The sequence below is a fragment of the Phalacrocorax carbo genome, chromosome 1 (genome assembly GCF_963921805.1).
Source record: "Phalacrocorax carbo chromosome 1, bPhaCar2.1, whole genome shotgun sequence".
NCBI lineage: Eukaryota > Metazoa > Chordata > Aves > Suliformes > Phalacrocoracidae > Phalacrocorax > Phalacrocorax carbo.
In genome coordinates this window covers 186,169,732-186,194,204 of record NC_087513.1, presented here as the reverse complement: position 1 = coordinate 186,194,204, position 24,473 = coordinate 186,169,732, and the positions used below count along the sequence as shown (strand labels likewise).

At 42.6% G+C, this 24,473-nt stretch overlaps 1 protein-coding gene across 1 annotated transcript; it reads left to right on the top strand.

Moving 5' to 3' along the window:
• Positions 1 to 150: 150 nt before the first annotated feature.
• Positions 151 to 21,429, top strand: LCP1 (lymphocyte cytosolic protein 1). The gene is made up of 15 exons (XM_064440854.1): positions 151 to 241; positions 2,037 to 2,188; positions 2,941 to 3,070; positions 4,365 to 4,497; positions 6,034 to 6,115; positions 8,068 to 8,233; positions 10,922 to 11,064; positions 13,092 to 13,187; positions 13,716 to 13,911; positions 14,604 to 14,682; positions 14,892 to 15,006; positions 15,828 to 15,961; positions 16,969 to 17,092; positions 18,428 to 18,552; positions 19,984 to 21,429. The coding sequence occupies exons 1-15, from the start codon at positions 175 to 177 to the stop codon at positions 20,114 to 20,116; spliced, it is 1,875 nt and encodes a 624-aa protein (XP_064296924.1). The 5' UTR covers positions 151 to 174; the 3' UTR covers positions 20,117 to 21,429.
• Positions 21,430 to 24,473: the final 3,044 nt, after the last annotated feature.

Genomic DNA, 24,473 nt, shown 5'->3' with positions numbered 1-24,473 from the left:
TCACTTGATTTTGGCATGCAGAGAGGAACTGGGTTTTCAGCTATGGGAACTGCTCCAAGATTTTGAAAATCCAAGAGAAACCACCTCTTTTCCATCCTGACTACAAACCCAAAAAGGCACTAAATAAAAACAAATGTTTTCTTCTTGCAGACCTGCTGCTCGGAGAAATAAGAAATGGCGTCGACAGCACACTTCTCGGAGGAGGAGATGGCAGAGCTACGAGAGGCTTTCAGCAAAGTCGGTTAGTACAGCAAACAGGAAAGGCGCTGCAGAAGTGTGAACCCGTAGCAGGCTCTTTTCTCCTGTACTGAACAGCCATGAGAAAACAGCTTACTCCAGTGCTGATCTGCTGTGTCACAGAAACCACAGAAAGTCATCTTCCTGCCACTGCAGGCCTCCTAGATTAAAGCACATCAGCGCGCTGCAGAGCAATGGCCTCTGACCGGAGAGAGACGGCAGGGCAAGGAGCAGCAGGGTTTGTGAAATAACCTCAAAAGCTGTATGGAAAACCATGCTAGAGATGTCTCAAGTGTTTTCCTAAGAATATTGTTTATTCCTGGCTAATTATTTGGGAGGCAAGAAGTTTTTATTTTAATGTAAACTGAGTAGTCCCTCTGGAGAGGAAGAGTTTGGAAAGGACAAATGTGGAAATGGCTACAAAATTTGTAATCCCTTTACTAAGACCTTTCAAGCCCTATGTATTTTTAAGGTTTGTATTTCCTTTCCAAGCCTTGAAAGGTCTCCTCTGATTTGTATCCTTTAGAGTCACACAGATCCATCACTGTCTACCCAAATTCTAAGAAAAATCCTTGCGTTTCTCACAGCTTACTTAAGTTTTTATTAGCAGATCTGTCAGCCTTGCCAGATTATGTGTTAATCAGTTGTCCTTACTGCTTCTGGTGATGATGATAGTTTGGTTTCTGAGCACATGGTACTCCAGGCTGGCAATCTTAAACATCTGGTCACTGTGTGTGCTCAGTGCGCCTGATGCACTGACAAAGGTAAATGCCAGAAGGAAGCTCTCATTCCTCTCCCAGGCATTTCCCTCTGCAAGCCCAGATCCTTTTGTTGTACAACTTCAGAAATGGATAGGTTGCTCTTTGCAACCTGTATTACCCTGTGCTACCGATGCTGAGGGCTGAGTGCCTTTTTGCTGCATGCAACCAGTGACTCACATTGCAATTTACCATGCAGGAAATCAGCACATGATTCTTTGAAATCACTTTGGCCTCTGGGCTGGGGAGAAAGAGCCTGCAGAACAAGAAACACACAGATACATAAAAACCAAATATAAATATATAACCATATGTAACTATATATATATATATAACTATGCCCATAACCATAGTGTTTTAACAGGAACTCTCCAATCAATAGATTAATTTTCCTTTTTTATTTGTGGAGATCTTTACAAATCGGTAGAAAAGAAAGGACTATTTAACCCATATTGGTGATCTTCTCATAAAATCTGGCCCTGGATCTTGTAACAGGCTCAGCAGGACTATCTGTGTTAGCACCATAGCAGAGAAACACACAAGTTTTACTTTAAGGATAACCATATGCTTTTCCAAGCCTCTAAACCCATGACTTCTGATGATAGTAGATGCAGAAAACAGGCCAAAATCACAAGTTATATTTATGAATATATGCACGTGTAAGGTGTAATTCTGCATTGCATCAGCTCCATTTTCTTTAGGTGTTCTGTAGACAGGATATTCCCTCTATAAATCACTTACATGTTTGTCTATATGTAAACCTTGGAAAGTCAATTATGTCCATCTAAACCTAGCCTTGTTAAGATATAACTATATGTCTAAAACATATAAACACACCACTGTGAGTTTTTGTTAAATGGTGATTGTAATTTTTTCTTGGGTGTGAATGACACTGCAGTGGTTGAAAATATTGAATTTCAGGATAACAAATTTTTAGACATAATGTACACTTCCCCAGGTAAAATAAAAACAACAGCCTTTGTGTGCATAAAATTTCATTAGGCTGATGTAGAATCTAAATGCTTGCTTTAATCTTTGCAGATATCAGTGGAAATGGCTTCATCCACACCAACGATTTAACAGACGTGTTGAAGGCAGCCAATCTCCCTCTCCCAGGATATAAAGCCAGAGAACTCATTCAGAATTTGACAACCACAGGGGATGGCAGGATCAGTTTTGATGAATTTATTTCAGTAAGTAAGATGCTATTTATTTAGTAAGATGCCAGGCAGGATACTCAAGGTGGGCCCCAGGGCATAGCGGAGGCACAAGCACAAGGTCTCATGGGCACCTAGTTAATCCAAGGAGTCCCCTCGCTGGAAAATATGACAGCAGGAGGTAACTGAACTAGAAATCTTGCAGTTAACAGGGACAAGTTATATGAATGTAGCTACATAAAGAACAGATTCAATATCTTTCAGTTTGGTTGACGCAGCAGGATGAAGTTTTTCAGTTACAAGTTGCAAAAATATTATGTTCTAGCTAGTTGGTTATGAGAAATTTTAGCAGATTGAAACTAAAAACTTTATGGGGCCTTTTTTCTATTAAAGAGCTTCTTCTTTTTCTGGTCTGAACTGGAACAAAAGCAAATGCTGAAATAGTGACGTTTCCCTTGGGATGGACAAACAGAATTTTACTTACCTTTTCTTCGAACTGAAACTGTTCAAGGCCCTCCTCCTGCACGTCTTGGCTCCATGGTTTCATACCATGTATGTTTCTGTTACTTAGGTGATCTTTGTTCACTGCTTTGAAAACATAAAAGCTGTGTATGATTCTGTTCTACCACAGCAGATACACAGATTTTACACAGAAACCCACTGAATAATACGCAGGCTGCGCTTCCTTATGTGTGAAGCAAAGAGGATGTGTCTCCTGGCCCAAGAGCTCACTGTTTTAGCTTGGTATAATTGTCCAAAATTTTAAAATTGCCTCTTGTGCTTGAAAGATTTTCCAAAGCCTGAAGAGTGATGACATTGCTAAGTCGTTCCGAAAACAGATCAACAAAAAGGAGGGGATCTGTGCTATCGGTGGGACGTCTGAGCAATCCAGTGCTGGCACACAACACTCTTATTCAGGTAGGTACAGCTGTCCAATACTGATAGCAACTAGGAACAAGTGTGCCCTGGGAGATCATCTGCACCTTATCTTGATGCAAACCCAGGTGCTCTGGCCTCAGTGAGCTTCAGCAGCTGTTCAAGCAAGGCTGGTGCAAGGCAGAGAGTTGTGAAGGTGACAAAACCCCAGAACTTTGTCAAAAATAGTGTGAGATAGTTTACTGGGGTGGGCAGAGCTGTGGCTATGGAAGGAAGCTCCAACCAGCTTAGCTTCCCTTAGCATAAAAGCGTTGCAGCCTTGCTGGAGAACAGCCTCCTTGTACAACTGCAGCACCACAAAGACTGGCCCATTGCTGTCCCTGCTTACCGGTGAGGCAAGGCACAAGTTCCCCACTGCTGCTAACCCACTTCCTTGTACATTTTACCAGTTCTCTGGTAGTCTCTCTATAAACTCACCTGTAACCAAATGGTTCCTGACCACTTTCTAAAGAGGGGATGACCCCATCAGAGCCCTTCTCCCAGCCTGTTTTTCCAAGCTGAAGGTTTGAGGCAGCCATGGTTGCTTCTGCTGTCTCCTAGGCACAGCCCACTCTGAAGCAACTCCGCAGGGAGGGCGCCCCACCCTTGGCTATCTTCTCCAGGGGCTGGGGTGGGGAACTCTCTCCAGGGAAGGGAGAGTGGAGGATGCTTCCAAGGTCTCCACCCACCTGAGCACAGAGGACGCCTTCTCTGAGCTAGCGGTGACAGTGTGAGCTACTGCTGGTACAGGATAGCTATGTTACAGCCTTGTTGGACTAGAGGGAACATTTGCCAGTTACCTTTTGAATGCTCCTGTTAGAGTCCAATACACCCTGGCCAGGGTCTTCTAGATATTCCACATGTGGAGGGTGTAATGTACAATACAGTATTCGCTTATCTGAACTTATTTGAAGTTACATGGGATTTTGATTCAGCAGTGATACAACAATACATTCAAATTATGGTGCAAGTATAAATTTTGCTTAGCAGAGCATAGCAACTGCAACATACAGCTGAATCACATGAACTTCATTACCAGTCTCTATAATATGCCTGCCCTCATGACACCGAGTAACCCCGTTCGGTGGAGGGGAATATGGAAGGAATATTAGCCAGGTCAAGCCCATTGCTGTCTTCAGCTCATTTGCCTGTCTCCTCAGAGCCTTCTTCTCTTGTAAGTGTTCATTGATCAGTCACACTGATGGGAGAGTTTTCCCCCAGGAGTTCTGCTTTTGTAAGTAAAATGATGGTAGAGGTATTGCACAGCAAACTGATGGATTTGATGTTGTGTCCACAGAGGAAGAAAAGTATGCCTTTGTCAACTGGATTAATAAAGCCCTTGAGAAAGACCCTGACTGTAAACACGTGGTCCCAATGAATCCAGAAACAGATGACCTCTTCCAGGCGGTCGGTGATGGCATAGTGCTTTGGTAAATAATACCTATCTTTCTCTCAAATGGGAACTGTGAGTCTGCAGAAGCTTACACCTCTGCTTGAATGGAAGCTGCTGACTTGACATTAAGCTTATGAATCTTTGCAGATTCAGGGCCTTAGTAATGCTAGTTTTTTTGCTTCTTTTCTCTTTAAAAATATAATAATAGAATCATAGAATGATAAAGGTTGGAAAAGACCTCTAGGATCATCATGTCCAATCATCAGCCCAACACCACCATGTGTCCTAAACCATGCCCTGAAGTGCCACATCTACACATCTTTTAAATACCTCCAGGGATGGTGACTCCATCCCCTCTCTGGGCAGCCTGTTCCAATGCCTGACCACTCCTTCAGTAAAGACATTTTTCCTAATATCTAATCTAAACCTCCCCTGACACAGCTTGAAGCCACTTTGTCTTGTCTTGTCATTTGTCACTTGGGAGAAGACAGCAACACCCACCTCGCTACAACCTCCTTTCAGGTAGTTGTAGAGAGTGATAAGGTCTCTCCTCAGCCTCCTCTTCTCCAGACTAAACAACCACAGCTCCCTCAGCTGCTCCTTAAAAGACTTGTTTTCCAGACCCTCTTCACAGGCTTTGTTGCCCTTCTTTGGACACGCTCCAGCACCTCAGCGTCCTTCTTCTGAGGGGTCCAAAACTGAACACAGTTTTTAAGGTGTGGCTTTACCAGTGCTAGGTACAGGGCCACGATTACCTCCCTACTCCTGCTGGCCACACTATTCCTGATACAAGCCAGGATGCAGTTGGCCTTCCTGGCCACCTGAGCACACTGCTGGCTCATATTCAGCCGGCTGTCAGCCAGCACCCCCAGGTCCTTCTCTGCCAGGCAGCTTTCCAGGCACTCCTCCCCAAGCCTGTAGTGTTGCATGGGGTTATTGTGACCCAAGTGCAGGACCCAGCACTTGGCCTTGTTAAACTTCATACAACTGACCTTGGCCCATTGTTCCAGCCTGTCCAGATCCCTCTGGAGAGCCTTCCTACCCTCGAACAGATCAACACTCCTGCCCAATTTTGTGTCATCTGCAAACTTACTGAGGGTGCACTCAGTCCCTTCATCCAGATAATTGATAAAGATATTAAACAAGTCTGAAAGCTTCTTTCATGTTAAATGATAGTTTTTCTTTGCCTCCAGGCCCTTGCAATAAGATGAAGTCAGTGAAATTCAAGAAGTTACTTGGTTTTATTTTTGTCCAAGGGCTTTTAGGGTTCAATGAAGCAACACAAGATAGTGAGTGCTTTCAGAGAAATTTCCTGCATAATAAACTTCTTGCACAACTTCACCTTGTGGCATTCTTGGCCTCACACTTATATTACAATCTCCACGTGACCCAAAAGAATTGCTTGAGTATTGTGTGTGTGCCCATGTGCGTATGTGGAAAAACAGAGGCTGACTATATTTGCTCAGTAACTCTCCAGCTCTTTGACTTGTCCTGAAGCGTAGGGACAAAAGCTATATTGTATTTTGTGCACACATAGCTAGTAGTGCATTTCTTGCTGTTTTTTTATTTCCAGTAAGATGATCAACTTCTCAGTGCCAGATACCATTGATGAGAGAACAATCAACAAAAAGAAACTCACGCCCTTCACAATTCAGGTACTAAAATGTAACAAGGCTCTTTGTTTTTCCCCTTAGGATGCTTTGATATAGCCATTAAGAGAAAGGCTGAAGATACCATGGTCCTGCCCAAAGTTTGTGGCAAAGTGAGATGCTCAGGTCCACGTTATAAAAAACATATAGACTTCTATTTCTGTTTCTTGCCAAACAAATGAGCAATCTGACTAAACAAACTGTGTTTGTATTTGCACTTAATCCAATGTATAATGTTTGCCACTTCAAAGCTTTAGATACCTTTGTGGTAGATGCCATACGAGTGCAAGAGCAACTAGATAATATGGTGACCAATTCCAGTTGGAGAAGCTCTCAGGTGGCTGAACCCCATATCCAGGGTCACACAGGCATGGCCATGGACTTGAATTCAGAACTGCTGTGTTGCAGTCTGATGCCCTCACCAAAATATTAACTATGGTCTAGGAAGTACTGTGGTGTGCAACATGCCTGAGATGGGACCGTAGCCTTTACCCACCTTTTACAACCCATGCTATTTCACCTTGAATACTGAATATCTTCTCTATTTCTATTATGTGTACATGTACATGATTTAAAAATTGGTCAAAAAAGATAATTTTCACCTATTTAAAGTTTACTGTGTTTCTCACACAGCAGTATGTAGAGAGATATTTTTATATGAACAGCATCTATGTATCTGGGTACAGAATATAAATAGATATATGGAATAGATATGAACCTAACCCAGTTTAGCCCTCAGCTGCTCTGATTTGATGGAACATTAGCCAGGCTCAAGTAAGCTCAGAAGCCATTAAATTGGATTTTTATGCTGTATACCACATTTTTCAGTTCTAATCGTTTTGGTCAGCAGCATAGCTTAGTGATGCAGCTCAGATCAATTGCTGTCACAGGTAGACATGATTTGATCAATATAGCTTCCACTTTAACTTAACCCTTTTACAGCTGTCTGGTGGAGAAAAGGTAATTAATGTGAAATGCTCCAATTTTTCTAGCTTATGAGAATTTACACTATGTCTCTCTCTGTATTTTGTATCTAATCAAATCTCTCTGTCATGCCAGCAGTGATGAAATTCATGTGAAAAATTGCATATCTGTGTGATAAATTATATTGTCCAGGCTTCTTTGCCTGTTTTACTTGCCTGCTGTTCACCGAGCCACCTTTTTCAATAGTGCAGACTGGTGGGTCAGATTTTCTTATAGATTTTGTTTTAAATGGGAATTAAGTGGCAAAGGAACATAATGTTCCTGAAACATCACTTTCATTCTCTCCCTCACTGTGAATCACAGAATCCCTCTGCTTCCACTGAACACTCCCAAACCAGGACTCCATACTGCAAAATATTCAGGCTTGACCAGTTCTGACCTTGGCTGAACTGCAAGGTTAAAAATTCAACAGGTTTATTCATACTGATTCCTATGACCGTGTGCTTTAAGTATACATTGCCAGTTAGGAACTTAACTGTATCTTAAGTGTTACAGCTTTTGCATAGAGCTTAGGGAAAGCCAAGCCTGGAATGTCTGCCAGTTGACTGGGTTGTAGCTCCCTCATTCCTCCATGTGTGCAAGACCGAATGGACGAGAGCTTTCCCCATGCTGAAGCTAAGCCTGCACTTAATCATACGCTTATGCATTAGCTATAGGAAGAGCTTGGCTTTGATAACAGGATTGAGCCAGGACATCACTGTGAATGCAGGCATATGTTCTGAGCTCCATGTCATGGTGTGACATGGTGTCTTTCACCTTGGCCAAAGAGGTCCTTTCCGTCTTTGTGTTGGGACCCAGAACTTACCTGTAATCCCAGGATATTCTGTGTTCCCCTGCTCCCTGTTGTCAGACATGTACATAAATGCATTCACAGTGAAGCTGCTCACAGATTTCACTAGTTTTGACTCTGCTCCCTTCCTGTATCCTCAGCTCTCCAGTTACTGCATCATTTAAAAGTTCTCTTCTTTCCCTAGGAAAATCTGAACCTGGCCCTGAACTCTGCTTCAGCCATTGGGTGCCATGTTGTTAACATTGGAGCCGAAGACTTAAAAGAAGGGAAACCGTACCTCGTTTTGGGTCTTCTGTGGCAAGTCATCAAAATTGGACTCTTTGCCGACATAGAGATCAGCAGGAATGAGGGTATATATATGGCTCTTTATTTAAGTGCCCTAGTGTTATCACTGAACAGTCTTTAGGATAATGCTCTTTTAAAAAAGTTCTTAATTCGATTTTTTCTTCAAGTATTTGTTGCCTGTCTTCTTGACTGCTCTAATTTCCCTTGCTCTTCACAAGTTCCAGCACTCTAGAGTCCAAGGCTGTGTGTAGGCCTGTATGTGCAGAGCCAATTTCATGCTTATTGGGTCAGGAGTGATGGTCCACACCCCGGTATATTGGTGTTCTGGCACTAAAACTGGGATAAGGAAATGTTACACTGCATTCAGGAAGCTTTGCTCTTTCCTCGCTTTTGATTGCCAAACATCTCCTCTTTCTTTGTGAAATCAGAATTATAGAATCACAGAATATTTTAGGCTGGAAGGAACCCCTGGAGGTTCACCCTGGAAGTCCTCTAGTTCAGCAATCCAACCCACTTACAGCAGTACCAGTCTCAAGGTTAGATGAGGTTGCTCAGGGCCTTCTCCAGTGCTCTCTGGGCAGCCTGTTCCAGAGCCCAATCACTCTTGCTGTGAATTTTTTTTCTTACATCTGATTGTAATTTCCACTCCTGCACCTTGCGACTGTAACTTCTCATCCTTTTGCTGTGCATACTGGGAAAATACAGCTCTGGCCCCTCTATAATTGTTGAAGACAATACTCGTTCCCCTCTCAGACCTCTTTCCAGGCTAAACAAATCCATTTTTGTCATCCTCTTCTCATACATTAGGTACTCCAGCCCAACTATCTTGGTCTCCCTCCGCTAGGCTGCAGTTTGTCAATGCTTCTCTTGTACTGGGGAGCCCCAAACGGGACACGGCACTCCAGATGTGTCTCACCAATGCCAACATTCTCTGTGAATAGCTTCAGTGTGAGGCTGTGGGTGTGTACATGCAGTCCACATGGTACCTCATCTTGCTGCTTTGTTTCCTGCGCCTCTGGATAGTCAGCTCAAGCAACAGTGACACTTCCCTCCAGTTACCACGCAGGTGTTACTGTCTTTGTTTCAGCCCTTCCACATTTCTATCCCTGTCATAGCCAGAGCCACCAGTTCCCAGAGTCCTCTGTTCCCATTCCTTTGCAGGTAGCCTTACCCTGCTTAATAGTTAATTTTCACTTTCTGGCATTTTCTTCTTCACTTCTCATCTCAGACTTCAGTTTGTCACAGTAGACAAGCCAAGATAATTTTGATTTCTTTTCAGGCTCTCTCTTCTGCTGGTAGCCCTTTTCTGCAGCTGTTCCAGGTGAAAATCCCCTTTCTTGAGCATGGGACACTGTATTTCCAATGAGGTCTCATAAGGACATGGTATCAAGGCAGTAATACACACCAACCTCTATGGGAAATACCTGTGATGCACTAATATCACGTTTGGTTTTCCCCTGGTCATATCGTATGGTGGCTCAGAGTAGCTCAGAAAACATCTAATACACTCAAGTTGTTTTCATCGTCTGTTCGTACAAGCTTTTAGCTGATAGCAGTGATTCATATTAATTCCCTAGTGAGTGTCTTTGAACATGGCACTATTAAATTACATTCCATTTTTATTACTGTCATCTAGTTCTTTCTGTCTGATTTCCTAATCGTCCTCTGTATTGACTATGCCACCTAGTGAATATCATCATCAAATTTTTATCACATTGCTAGAATTTGTGCCAAGATAATTGATGCAAAAAAAAAAAAAGGAAACATTAATCCAAAAATCAATCCATGATCAACTCCACGATCTTTCTTCCAGCCTACTTCTCTCATTGTTAACATTGTTCTCTTCATAAAATCCACTGCCTACTCTCAGACGCTTCTATTACCTCTCCCGGTTCAGTTTAACCCCATAGCACCTTATACCAAATTATCAATGGAACTTCAGATATAGGTCTCCACTGTAGGTCTCCACTGCTTCCTTTATGTAGCAAGTCCATATTTCTTTCAAGGAGTGACAAATGATACTGAAAGATCAGAGTAGTGTGGTACACTCTCCCTTTTTATCACATTAACAATTAGTTTCCATGTTATGAGTTGTTCTTTTCAAAACTTGTTCTAAAGCTTTTCATGCTCCAGAGATCAGCTGAACATCCTGCAGTTGCAAGGGTCAATCTTTCCTCTTTCCTCCTTTTATGAACATAAATAGTATTATGCCTCTTCCTCTTTTTATGAACATAACTATGTTAATTTTTCTATATAAATACGGTATCTTCTCCAATTGACAGATGAGTTAACCCTACTGGCCCATGAGCCCATGAAGTCATGTGCAAGTTCTTCAGGATACCTGTGTGGATCCAGTTTCAGTGTGAAGGTCACTGAGATTTCTTTCATCTAACCTGCAGAAAGTCCGTGTTCATTTTTTCATTCCCATCTTGCCCCTGTGCTCAACATCATAATATTTTCATTAAGACCTGAGGCAAGGAATTCGGGTAGTTCTTAGATGACACTGAAATCGTCTTGCATTTCTATATGATCCACTGCTAGATCCACAGCTAACAGCCTTGTCCTCATTTTATTGATGAGACCCTTTTTCTGTTGATGTCCTCTGTCATGCTAACCCAGCTTGAATTTTGGCAACATTTTGGTCGCTCACTTCTAGAAACTACGGTAGCAGAATGTGTAAAAGAGAAAATATTTATACATTCTTCCTTACAAGTATTCACAACATCACTAATTTTTTCTTTTTCCCTGCTTAGCTTTGATTGCTCTTCTGAGAGAAGGAGAGAGCCTGGAGGACTTGATGAAGTTGTCTCCAGAGGAACTGCTGCTGAGGTGGGCAAACTATCACCTGGAGAATGCAGGATGCAACAAAGTCAACAACTTCAGCTCAGACATCAAGGTATGAGAAACACTGACCAACAATGGCAAAACAGCAGTTCCACACCCAAATCCCTGCCCTCCAAACAGGGATTGTGTACTGAAACAATCCAAGCAGCTGACACTGCTCTGCTGAACGCATGGAGCTGGATACATAAAATCATTTTAGTGGGGTTTACCTTTCCGCTCAGTAGTATTCCTCCCCATCCTGACCTCCCAGTCATCACTGCCAGCCCCAGCACACCAAATGCCTGGAAAAGGAATGGCTGCTGGCTCTGGACAGGGCATAGGGACTCTTATACTGAGTCATACAGACTCATGCTCTACTGCTGTACTTTCTGTTCCCTGCCTATTGCTCTCCTCCTTCTTAAATGTCCTTAAATGCCTCTTGACCTGGCTTTGGTTTGGAAAAGGCTGGACCTTACCCAGACATGTAACTAGGCGTAGGGGAAGAGGATGGGGCTCTTCCAATTCCCCAGCTTGATCTTTTTTTCAGTACAGCACCTGCGTTATGTGCTCCTCTGTCCCAACCTTTGCTACAACATTGCATGCACTTACCTACAAGTTTTAATTCAGTGGGACTATTCAAAATAATATAGCTAGATGGGGAGGCACTCACAAGGTTGGGTCTCTATTCTGTGTAGCACATTTCATGTACTTGGGACTTCATAGGCTTATGGGTGCAGATTTCAGCAGAGCTTTCTCTGTAGGACCTTCATTCTTCATAGACAGATGTATTTGAACCTCAGTGGTGCACACTGATGGCTTTCAGACACTAAAGCTACAGAGTGAGGCCCAGCCACATCCCAGAGCTGTAGGTGGTATACCAGGGAGGGTGTCTGAGCTGGCTTCCAGGCAAGCCAGGGGCTGGCTGGCACACTGAACGCCCCAGCCATGACCCGACCTGCCTGCTCCCACCATAGGATGAGAAAAGACCCACTCCAGAGATGCCTGGTTGTAGGCTTCACCAGGGACTTAAGCATGAAAAGTCATTTACCATGACTTGCTTGACATACAGCAAAAAATACCGGGGAAGGCAAAAGAGTCACGTTCGACAATATGATTTTTATTGTAACAGATTTTTGGTTCACTGTGGGAGGGGACTGGAGAATATCCATGGAAAGGGAAGGGAATGGAGCATTTCCCATCTTTCTGTAGGGTGGCTGAGAGGACTATAATGCAACTGATTAAATCCTATCTGCAACTGTAAGATAAATTACCCTTATCATATTTACAGTTGGAGAATAAGGCACATGTTTACTTCTCAGAGGCCAAGACTTCAGCCTTTACAGCCATTCTCTAATTAAACATGTCTCCCCACCTTGCCGATGTATAAGATTTAAAATAATTCAGGTAATCTGCTTTAGATTTCGAAGAGTATTAGTTGGGTTAGTGAGTCAAGTCCCTAGACACTAACATGTAGCTTTAATTTCCGTTCTTTGAGATATTTCTGAAGCAACATGGAAGCAACATTACGTTTCTCAAAAGATTAAAGGCACAACATGTTAACTCCTTATCTTGTTCCTGCGCTTTTGCCTGAAAAATACTGACACTATTGTTGGTTTTAACTTTTGTCCTTGAAAACTATGCTTTCTCTTCCATAACTGTTCCAGCGTTGCTTTGAAATCCGCTTTAAACATCTGCTTTCTCCTTCTGCATTTTCTTTTATTAAATGCTCAGCAGCCTGACTTCTACAGCATTATAAAGGTATGCATTTTCTTATCTCTAATTTAATGTACGGATTAAGTAAATTCTAATATCTCTTTGTTGTTGCTGTCTTTTTTGTAAGTGCAACATACAGCATTTTGTCTTGTGCGTTGACCGTTCTGCAGCACATGTATATTGGCTTAAGGAAGAAATAGATTTGGCAAATACAGCATGAAGTAGGAACTGCTAAGTGCTTCCAGCTTAATTAATTTAATTATGTAGCCCAATGATTGATGTAATAAAAACTAAGCATGCAGGCACATTGTTCAGGGGAGCACTGGCATGCAAAACCTGAGCTTTAGATGTAATTGTTCCTCCCTTTAATTTTTCTGCCCGTCACAGGACTCAAGAGCTTATTACCATTTGCTGAACCAAGTTGCCCCCAAGGGAGATGAAGAAGGCATTCCGGCTATTACTATTGACATGTCAGGATTAAGGGTAAGATGAGATAAGTTTAGAGTAAATGCCGATATTTTCTGTCTATTACTTGCATTGCTGGTCAACACAGAGTTGCACGGAGACGCCAGAACAAGCAAACTCTTTTTAGCTTTGCAACATGATCTTGTATTTCAGAAATCAAAGCTTTCAAAGAATTAAATGATGTGTTTTGCCTTTTGTTAGATATTATTGCTGAAACTTTAACAACCATTGAATCATGCTGATAAACTACTAACATGTAACAAACATATTTAAATATATGTATTTGGGAATTTCATCAAACCATCCCCTTTTATATGGAATATAACTGTAAAAGCAATAAAGTAAGATGGTTGGATTGTAGGTAAAGGCCATTTGGAAACACAGACCTGCTGTTAGTAAAAGTGGGAAAGGAAATAGCTATAAATCCGACAGGACCTGCTTTAGCAGCCCCACGCGTAGCTCCACGTGTGGACACCCTGAGCGGGTCTTGTGTGCAGCGCCAGGCGGCGGGGTGAGGCTCGATGGTCCCGTTTTCTGCCGGCACAGGAGAAGGATGATGTCCAGCGAGCGGAGTGCATGCTGCAGCAGGCGGAGCGGCTGGGCTGCCGGCAGTTCGTCACGGCCACCGATGTTGTCCGGGGAAATCCAAAGCTAAACTTGGCCTTCATCGCCAACTTGTTCAACAAATACCCTGCCCTGCATAAGCCAGAGAACCAGGACATTGACTGGAGCTCTATTGAAGGTAAGGAAAATGCAAGTAAAGGTACTTTCTGGCCCCACTTGCCACAGTATTCCCAGCTCTGAGTTGATGATAGGTTAACCTAACCTTATGTCCTTCGGACATATATTCACTGCATTGTTAGCACAGGCAGCCTTGAGAAAGGGAGGCTGCTCTCTCCCTGCATGTAGCTTCTAGTATTTTGGGGATCTGTTCTGTGGCTAGCACATGTTAAAAGCCAAAATGTTTGTGGGATGTCTGAACCAGTACGGACTACTGAGAGTGCTTGTTAGTTGAAATTAGAGTTGATCTGGCATTCCCTTAATTGAGAATATAATTTAAAAATCATGTCTTGCATAAACCTGCTGCCTGCTTGCTCTGGGTTGGGGTCAGGACCACCGATGTACAGATCATTTGCTGAGCTACAGGTCCTTCCTTCTCAGCCTCATCGTGAAACAGTTCACGCTAGAGCACAAGCTGTTCTTGAATTCTTGAAGGTATTTCAAGGCCATTCTGCCTAAATACCGTAATACATAGGGCATGAAGAAATATTACATGCTGCACCGTGCTCTCTTATTTCACATGTCAGCCAGTGTCTCCTTTTGTTTATGGTTCAGTGCACTGTAAATTCTGAGTTATGGTTTCATCACAAGACACTTATTTTACTGCAGTGTTGTGTTTCGTAGGCTGGTTGATTGATCTATCTGTTGTTTTAGGTGAGACAAGGGAAGAGAGGACGTTCAGGAACTGGATGAACTCCCTGGGTGTTAATCCACGTGTAAATCACTTATATAGGTAAGAGGAGGTATTACACTTCCTTCAGATGATAAATAGAGTCAGCAAATTGTTTATAAAGACATAAAAACTTTTGGACCCTCTAAGAATATAAGCTGCTTTTTTTTTTTTTTAGTTTTTGGGAAACTAACTTTACCTCTACCAATAGTTTAGCTGGGTTCCTTTCCTCTGTTCTCTGGACAATGATGTATCTTTGTTATTGTTTTCAGTGACCTGTCAGACGCCTTGGTTATCTTCCAGCTCTATGAGAAGATTAAAGTGCCAGTAGACTGGAACAGAGTGAACAAACCACCATATCCTAAACTGGGTGGCAACATGAAGAAGGTACAAAAAGCTGGAATAGCTCCAGTAATGATGCCTTATCCTCAGAGGATAACTATATAATTTCAAACTGCAACATGGGCACTCATGTTGTTTTCAAGTCCCAAGTACGGCACATTAAACGGGATTTTGTCTAGTCAGTGAATAAGTTTTCATCCTGAAAAAGAAACACGCTGGCTCTTTTGACAAGCGAAAAATAATTGTAAAGTAAAAAGACTCGACACCTGTTGTGTCAATATTTAAAAACTGTATTTGCAGACCACTTTTGCTACTTAGTCACCAATTATAATGCATCTTTACTGTGAGTCGTATGGCACCAGCTTAATTGCAGCTGTCTGGATCACTGTCCTCCACATCAAATGAAGACAGTGATGATAAGCATTCTTAACCAGATGCCTCAAGAACAGATCACAGAGTTGCTGTTAAATACAAAGCTTTCTCCTAGCTATCTGGATTCCATCCAGTTAGACCAGAGTGATTAACTGACCTAAAAAATTGACGTGGACATTAATCCTTTGTCTCAGTGCAATGCCATCATGCTGGAGGTACCCATGAGCCATAGATTCATATTTTCCAGGGTAATCTGTTTTTCAGGCCCTGATGACTAAGTATAACATTTCCTTCTATGTTAACTGTTTACCATGGCATTTTTGGGATGGAACTGGCTGCTCGTAGTCAAACAGCTGTATTATCACAGAGCCCCAAAGCTCCTGTTTGCCCAGGAGGGTCTGGGCTAAGCAATCCAAAGAATTTAAAGTAACAGTGTCTTGTCTTCTTTTTTTTCTATATTTTTGAATGGCACTAATTGCACCTGTCATCAACAGCTTGAAAACTGCAACTATGCAGTGGAACTGGGAAAGAATCAAGCCAAATTTTCCCTTGTCGGCATCGCTGGGCAAGATCTGAATGAAGGAAACCGTACGCTCACGCTGGCCTTAATCTGGCAGTTGATGAGAAGGTATGGCAGTCAGACACAAACCTCAGAGTGTTTTGATATACTGAGTTTGTATTGTAAAGGTTTCCTGATGCTATCACTGAGAAGGGTCTACAGGCTACAGCTTTCTCACTCCTCTGTTTGCACTTCTATGCAAAGACAGAGTAACCTTTTGCTCACTCCTAGTTAGGGATGCAATCAGGAAGCACATTATCTTGTGGGCAAGGCCACTACAGTCAGCTCATGCAGAAGATCATTATTGTCATTAGCGGTATGGCATGAATAAATGTTCATTGCATGGAAAAGAGAAAAAGGAGCTGAAAGGTCTCTGTATCAGGGAATGGGGAGAATGTACTGGAAGCAAGGAATTGTTGCAGAAGTTTTGTAATCTGCTGCATGAAGTGGATGCAACTAAGTAGCTCTCCCCACTTTAATGTAATTCTCTCTGTGTGTTTGTGTGTTTAAGAGCTCCGTAAATGGGTGTAAAGAGACCCAGTGGTTAGAAAATAAATACAGACTAAATTCAGTCTACAAAGCAAGGTATAGCTTTATCAGGCAAATAATTAATCTAGGGATGTGGTGATAACTTGCCATCAATTTAGGATGTCTTTCCAAGGTGTATGCTGGCATATAAGCAAAATATTCTGGGCTTGTGTTTATGCAGAAGGTCAGTCTTACATAAGCATAACAATTCCCTTCTGGTGTTAAAGTCAGTGATTATTTTTTAAGCACTGTGAGAATGAATCATTTACACTGAGATCAACTAAGAGGGACATTGTAGGTATTTTGAGTGTCAAAACATTTTCACATTCCCAAAACAGTGATGAGGTAACTGGGTGTGAATTAGACCCAATAGATAAATTAACATGTTATAATATAATTCATATATACTGTGAATGTGTGGGAAGCAGGGGGTTATCAGGTCTAAGAGGACTTTTGGGATGATCCCAGTCAAGCTGTGCACATACAGGATGGTTCTGAAGTTATGGTAGACTTTAAGCAAATGCAGGTATCCTGGCTTCCCTCTTAAGGTACACCCTGAATATCCTTGAAGACATTGGTGGTGGAGAGAAGGTCAATGATGAAATCATTGTCAGCTGGGTCAATGAAACGCTGACTGCTGCTGGGAAGGATTCAACCATCTCCAGTTTCAAGGTACAGTTTTTTGCTGGAAGTCTCTTCTTAGGAATATCTTATTCAGTGTGTTTGTGTGTGTTACATACTTTGCCTGTATATAGACATATATATACACATGTACATGCCTACAATATATTATGATATCATTAACTACATAATTTGATTATTTTTCATTCCCTTTCAAAGGCATGTTCAGATATAGTGATTTTATTCAAGGGGTTTTATTATGAAAAGGTAACAGAAACGTGATATGATCATAAAAGAAAACACCTTGAACACCAGTTTGACATAGGAAATCAAAGTATAGAGCCAGGAACGATGGCTGGAATTAAGCAAGAATTGCTATGCTGTTTGTTATTAAATGGCAACAATTACAAATGACCGTATTAAAAAGAATAATAGCAATACTTTTATAACATGGTGGTACTGTTTGGAGTGGTACCCTATTTTGCAAGGCACCTTATGAACACAGAGACGCTCCAATTCCAGAGAGCTTCCAATTTTGCTAACACATCTGAGACACTTCCCAAGCTGGGGAACATTCAGTTGATGTAAATCAGCAGTTTGCACCAGGCGAGGACAGATCCATCAGACTTCATGTAATAAGCTCAGAAGACACACAGCTGGTCCCCCTCACACATCCCATCAGTAGACGTGTATCAGTGTTATAGTATCACAGAATCATAGAATCATAGAATGGTTTGGCTTGGAAGGGACCTTTAGAGGTCATCTAGTCCAACCCCACTGCAATGAACAGGGACATCTTCAACTAGATCAGGTTGCTCAGAGCCCTGTCCAACCTGGCCTTGAACATTTCCAGGGATGGGGCATCTACCACCTCTCTGGGCAACCTGCGCCAGTGTCTCACCACCCTCATCACAAAAAATTTCTTCCTTATATGTAGTCTGAATCTACCCTCCTTTAGTTTAAAACCATTACCCCTTGTCCTGTCACAACAGGCCCTGCTAAAAAGTTTGTCCCCTCTTTCTTATAAGCCTTCTTTAAATATTGAAAGGCCACAATAAGGTCTCCCTGGAGCCTTCTCTTCTCCAGGCTGAACAACCCCAACTCTCTCAGCCTTTCTTCATAGGAGAGGTGCTCCAGTCCTTGGATCAGAAGCAAATTCACTAGCCCAGCACCCCATCTTTTGATTTAATTATTTCCACTGGGGGAAAAAAAAATCCTTGAAAGGGTTTTTAGTCTGCTGTAGATGAAAAGTGATGCTAAGCAGCCCTTTGTGAAGATCTAAATGGTATTTGACTGAGCTGTCCATTGCTTTCGAGCCTAGACTCTGGCTTTGTGGGAGATCTGTCATCCTGTTCTTGCATCTAACAGTATTTTTCATCTACACAGGATAGCAAAATCAGCACCAGCATGCCCGTCCTGGATCTCATTGATGCTATTCAACCAGGATCAATCAAATATGACCTCTTGAAAACAGAGGACCTGAACGATGAGGAGAAACTAAATAATGCTAAGTACGTTCGTGCCAAGTGACACTTAACATGAGTTACCTGCTCAGGCTTGCCTGACTCTGTCTTTGAAAACTGCTCTGCTATCATTCTCATCTGGCACAACCTCAACTGAGAAATACCTCCAGAGTAAGAAGCATGAAGGCTAGGAGTTAGGCAGTATAAAAGACTATCAATGGAAATGAAGTGTGTAATGTTATAATTCCTGCTTTATAATTCCCTTGAAGGGATCAAAATCACTTGGCTTCACAAGCTCCTATTTTCTCTTATTAAATTTAAAATTCCTTCCAAGATCAGGGAACAATGCCAACAATAGAGAGCCATGGAAACCAGTAATTAGAGGTCATGCTACCTCTTCAGTCACATACATGTGGAACAAGGGCATTTTTAAGAGAGAAGAGGGAGGACAGGATTCATGCCTGAAAAACTAGTTTTATGGGTGTGGATATTGATTATTTTTCCTGAGCAAACCATTTCCTAGCAGAGAGCCAATGCTGGGAGCATCTCCCTTTCCTTTCAGAGTTATACAGATCACCTCCCAGTCTGATCATCAGTTTAGCTACTTCTTTGCTATGTGGCAACTACAAAAGAGGAAAGGATGACTGTAAGGCAATCAGAGCTCCCATTATTTTTATAAAGACTTCTCCCACTGTTCTTTTTCCCTTCCATTTCCTACCATGTTATCTTTCTTTCCTTGCAATCCTACATGTGCTTCTCTCCATACTTCTTTTCTTCATCCCTGCTGATGACTCTTTTCCCCTCCCTTTCCCTCCCCCCCCTCCCCCCCGTTTCTCTGCATTTTGGGGAGAATTTCACAAATGTATGTGCTCTGCAGTGGGAAGAACCTGGGATTTTCTAGCTTTTTTTCAGGAAAAAATAGAGAGAAGAGACATACCCACTGGAGAACAGCCAGTAGCTGTGCAACAGTGGACTCTGAGGAGGGAGATGGGAAGGTCAGCTTGTAGATTTTGAGTACTTTCTTCTTCAAACAGGAGAGAAAGCCCTGAATGTCGATTTTCCAACAACACTGATCTCCACCAACATCAGCCTTCTCCTTTCCATCCTCATGGATTTGTTTATGTGTGAAGCCTGAGCAGCAGAAATTGAGGGGGAGCAAGACTAGGATGGCTGCTTGTTAGGATAATCTTTCAGGGAATGGGAAACTAAATGTTTCATACTGAACTTTGACCTGCAGTCTCCCATGCTGCAGGTAATCAGTGCTCTAACCATCAGGGAATGCACTCCTCCTTTTACTAGAAATTAGTTCTTTGTGAACCTGCCTCATACATTCCTATAGAAAAGTTTTGATGAATCAGTAAGAAAGTTCCCAACCCACTCAGGTACTGGTCATGTAAAAAACTTCTTAACAGAGGGCAAATGCATGGTACTGCATTAATTTATTCCTTTGTTTTGTTTTTTTTCACCCCTGCAATACAGATATGCCATCTCTATGGCAAGGAAAATTGGAGCAAGAGTCTATGCCCTTCCAGAAGACCTGGTTGAAGTAAAACCCAAAATGGTCATGACGGTGTTTGCTTGCCTTATGGGAAAAGGCATGAAGAAAGTTTAAAGCACAAAAGACTTGTACTGAGGCCTGGTATTCACCCTTTTGATTCCTTCAAACTGGATGCTCTTCTCTGAATCAAGGAAATATGCAGGGTGCTCATGCTTTTAAGGCATGAATATTATACATGTTTCCAGATCATAGGAAAGTTGTGTATCCAAAAAAGGTCTTGTTTTGAACAGTAATATGTGCTTGATTTCTTTGCCTTACTTTCCACTTTGCTAGATATAACCATTTCATGTTCCTGATGAAGTTTTCTTTTCAATAATGAGGCCTGTACATATTGTTATATTAATGGATACCAGGGTTTTCTGTCAGAGGTCACATGGGACCTCTTTGTCTTGGGAGGTGCAGGCAGCTTTTAGGATTATGAAATGTTATATACTGCTTCTGCCTAAAAATGTCTTCATGCTTCTGGTAGCATTTCTGCCACACTTCCCTTCAGTTTGCATCGGGATAACAAAAGGCGTTTCCCCAAGCCAATGCGAGTATTAGTGGCTCTATTTTTGGAACGGTAGGATTCTCTTAGGAAATTCTTGTGAAAAGAGAGAAGTGTTTGGAGTCTGCTATGTGCTGGTGGTTTATGAACTGAGCAGTACTCTCCTCTGCAAGTTATGCCTCTGCCACCAGTGGCATTACTCACAGAGTAGATTACTACTCACTGAAAAAACATACCCTAACCTGGTCCTCCAAAAATACCCAAACTGTGGAACTTTTGCAAGAAATGCTCTCCAAAGGATAACTCATTTTCATGTCATAACACAAAACATAAGCAGACTGCAAAGCATGATAGAAATGAAAACCATGTTAAAGAAACTACTCAATTAGTAGCAATAAGATAAGAAGTGAACCAAAGGGATGCAGAATGACATATTTATGTAGTGAATGAAAATTAAACTCTGTTAACTTTACAGACTTGCACTCAAAGGGCTGTGGCCCTGATTCAGGAGAGCATTTAAATGTGAACGAATTAATATGAAACACATATTAAAATGCCTCCCTGAACCCAGGCTGGGATCCTCAATGGAATTAAATCAGCATAGCTTTGCAGCTAACAAGGCGCTGTCAGTTTGCCTCAGTCGAGGACCTGGCCCCGTCTGTGGCTAGTCAGTGGGATATTGTTTGCACTGAATCTCTTCCTTGGCTTGAGTCATTTATTGTTCTGGCCTTTATGTGGCTTTTACTGTGATGAAATGCAGAAGGAAGGAATTTTGCCTTAATGCAATCCCATTGACACTGTCTCAGTTCCCTCCTTCTCCCCCTCCCTCCCCTCCAGCCCCTTCAGAATTGCCTTAATAAAGAGTCAATATTCAATGACATCACTAGTCTCTCTACAGAAAATGTTCTATAAAGTCAAACGTGTAATCTTTGTTTTTAGTAATGCATGTGCTACTGGGGAAGTCTGTACCATATAGCTGAAATAAGGACAGATTTAAAAAAAAAAAACACCACTGTGGGCTCGTTAAGGAGGTGCCTACCATATTGTTACTGAAAGCACAGATTGCAGAAAGCAGGAAGAATTATTTCCTAGGTCATTTCTGTACGTGCCACTCTGGGACCCTGCCAAAGATAGGACACTGTGCTGGCTGGACCTGCAGCCTGACCCCGTGTGATTTTCCCCCTTCAGTACAATACCTGTCATCCTCTTCCTTTGCTCATATACCCAAAAATGTGGCTTTGTTATGTATTCTGCAATGCAAATGTGCCACTGGGTTTCTGTACTAAAGGCCAGATCCTGCTTCTGATCAGATCTGGCTGCCCTGTTCCTTTCATGAACCTGTGTATTTAATACAGGGTGGGAAAGGAACAGCATCCCAAGACCGACCCTGTCTGGTCACAGTATTTCCCAGTGCTGGCAGAGAAGGAGAACTTCTCGAGTGTTATACAAAGGACACATCACCCGGTCGTATTGCCCATCAAAGGGGAGTTATCAGAGCATGGCCCCTAAGCTGCTCCTCCTCTTTCTAAGTGTATGACCCACTGTTGCCATAAAAGAGGGGTGGCACTGAAAAGGCAGGTGCTCTTCCCTTATGTTGTTTGACCTAGAAGTCCAGCACAGGTAAATCAGAGAGAGGAAACTGCAGGCAGAAACTGTGACCACAGCATTTCCCTCGGGTGAGATGACCATGTATTTTGTCTGTGTTGCATGCATACATGTAAGTTCACAAACTGCAAGGGCTATTTTAGGCTGGATAGATGACGTAGATCTGAAAGGGCCAGGTAATCCTGCCTGAAGACAGCCCTGCTCTGGGTTCCCCATCTCAGGGAGATGCCCTCGCCCTAGACTCAGGAGCAGACATGAGGGATGAAGTAGACGATGGATGGGAGGTGGCAGCAGCACCAGGGTGTGAGGAGGGGCTTTTCCCTTGGTCCCAGATGAATGGTGGCACTTGCTATCCCCACAGAGAAGAATGAATTTTCAGACACAGCATTTCCCATTCACCAGCCATTAGCAACTCAAGTTTTTTGCACAGGGGTAGGATTTTTAGAGAGGCCTGCTGAGAAAGACAGGGAGAGGATGCTTTCACGCATCATGCATTTCCCATAGGTAAAATGTAGGACTTCAGTGTCCCCAGAGACTGAAACCTGCCTCTAGCTCAGGCTCTGGAGAGGGGACAGGTGATGTATGTTGTTATTCAAAGCATGTTTTGTGAAGAGGCCTGCTTTTCCTCCTCCTCAGCGTCCTAGCACTGGAGCCAGGCACCCTGCCATACAGCCCTCCCTCCTAGTCCCCTGCCCCCAGGCTGCGTTTTGGAGCACTGCCTCTGAACCCTAACCTGCAGCCCTGCACCAGCGGTGAGCCCTGGCACCAGCCCTGGCACCATTGCAGCAGGGAGAGCTAACCACGAGATGGCAGTCACTCTATCTGGAGTTTTAGAGACTGACATGCATGAGGCTCCAAAAATGCTCTCCTCTGGGAAATGGAGAAAAATTGGGATATTTAACCCTAGGCAAAATGCTAGCACCTGTCAGTGTGCAAAAGAGAATAGGCGGTGATACTACAGTAAATGCCTTACCAGATCTTAATCCCTATCTCTATAATCTCTCATGAAAAATAAAGCTGTTATGAACCTGAAGGTGTGGGAATAGCCACATTCTGGTACAGGAGTATAAACAATTTCACTTTTCAATGTGCCTCTCTTTAATTGGGTTTTCTTGGTTTTTTGATGGACTTGAGGTTTTGCTTTCATGAACTGGTAATAGTAACCTGTAATAATGCTCCCAGCCATTGCTGAAGGAGTTAAACGCATGACAAACATCACAAAAAAAAAAAAAAAAAGGATCTGGAATTTTTTGCTGTTGCTTTTCTCCAACTCTCTCCATCACTCTTAGAGAAAGCAGCTGTCTTTGGGATTCACTCCCAAATCATGCTGGCTTTGTAAGCACTTCCATTATTGATTTTCATTGCACAATTAATCATAATTTTCAAGGCTTCAAAAAGGCTTAGACGTTCATATGAATAAAAATGAAGCATCAGCCGTTAGGCTAACTAAGAGAAAAAACCATGAGGACAATCAATTCACATGCTTCAGGGATCTGATCACCAGATGGACTCAGAAGGAAATATGCCCCCATAGTGTAGTAGAGCATAATTAGGCGCATGATAAGGATTTTACACCTTCTTGTAAATCATCTATCCTGGCTAGAAATCATATATCCTGGCTTTAGAGAGGTGACAGCAAGCAGTAAGGCTGGCTGCTGTGCTCTTGTACAGATAAAGTCAGGTTTCTACTTCCTCCAGAGGTGGAATTGAACCAAAAACCCAACCTGACATCACTCCTCCCTTCAAGGGCAGCTTGCTTCTGCTGTGAGCCTGAACCTACACTTCAGGTCTTGGTGTCCATTGCTGTCTGACCACGCAGCAGTTTTGGTTTGGCTCCTGCTTGGAAAACAGGACCCTGTCTCTGGTAGATGGCTGCAAAAAACACATGAGCAGCACTGGTCCTACAGCAAGTAGTCAGCTACCACTGCCTTCAGTTTAAAGGAGAAATGGATCCTGGTGCCTCTGATCTTGCAAACCCATGCGTTGAGTTGCTACTGAGACTCTCCAGCTCCCCATCTTCTGCTGCTTCTGGCAGTCTCCTCCACCATCTGAAGAATGGACTTGTCAAGAATTTGGGAGTGTTTTCCTCCAAGCTGCTCAGCCACTTTAAATCCACATCGTGGTTTAACCCCAGCCAGCAACTCAGCCCCACACAGGCACTCGCTCACTCTGCCCCATGGTGGGATGGGGGAGAGAATCAGAAGAGTAGAAGTTGGAAAACTCGTGGGTTGAGATAAGAACAGTTTAATATTTGAAATAAAGTAAAATAGTAATAATAATAATAATAGTATACAAAGCAAGTGACGCATGATACCTTTG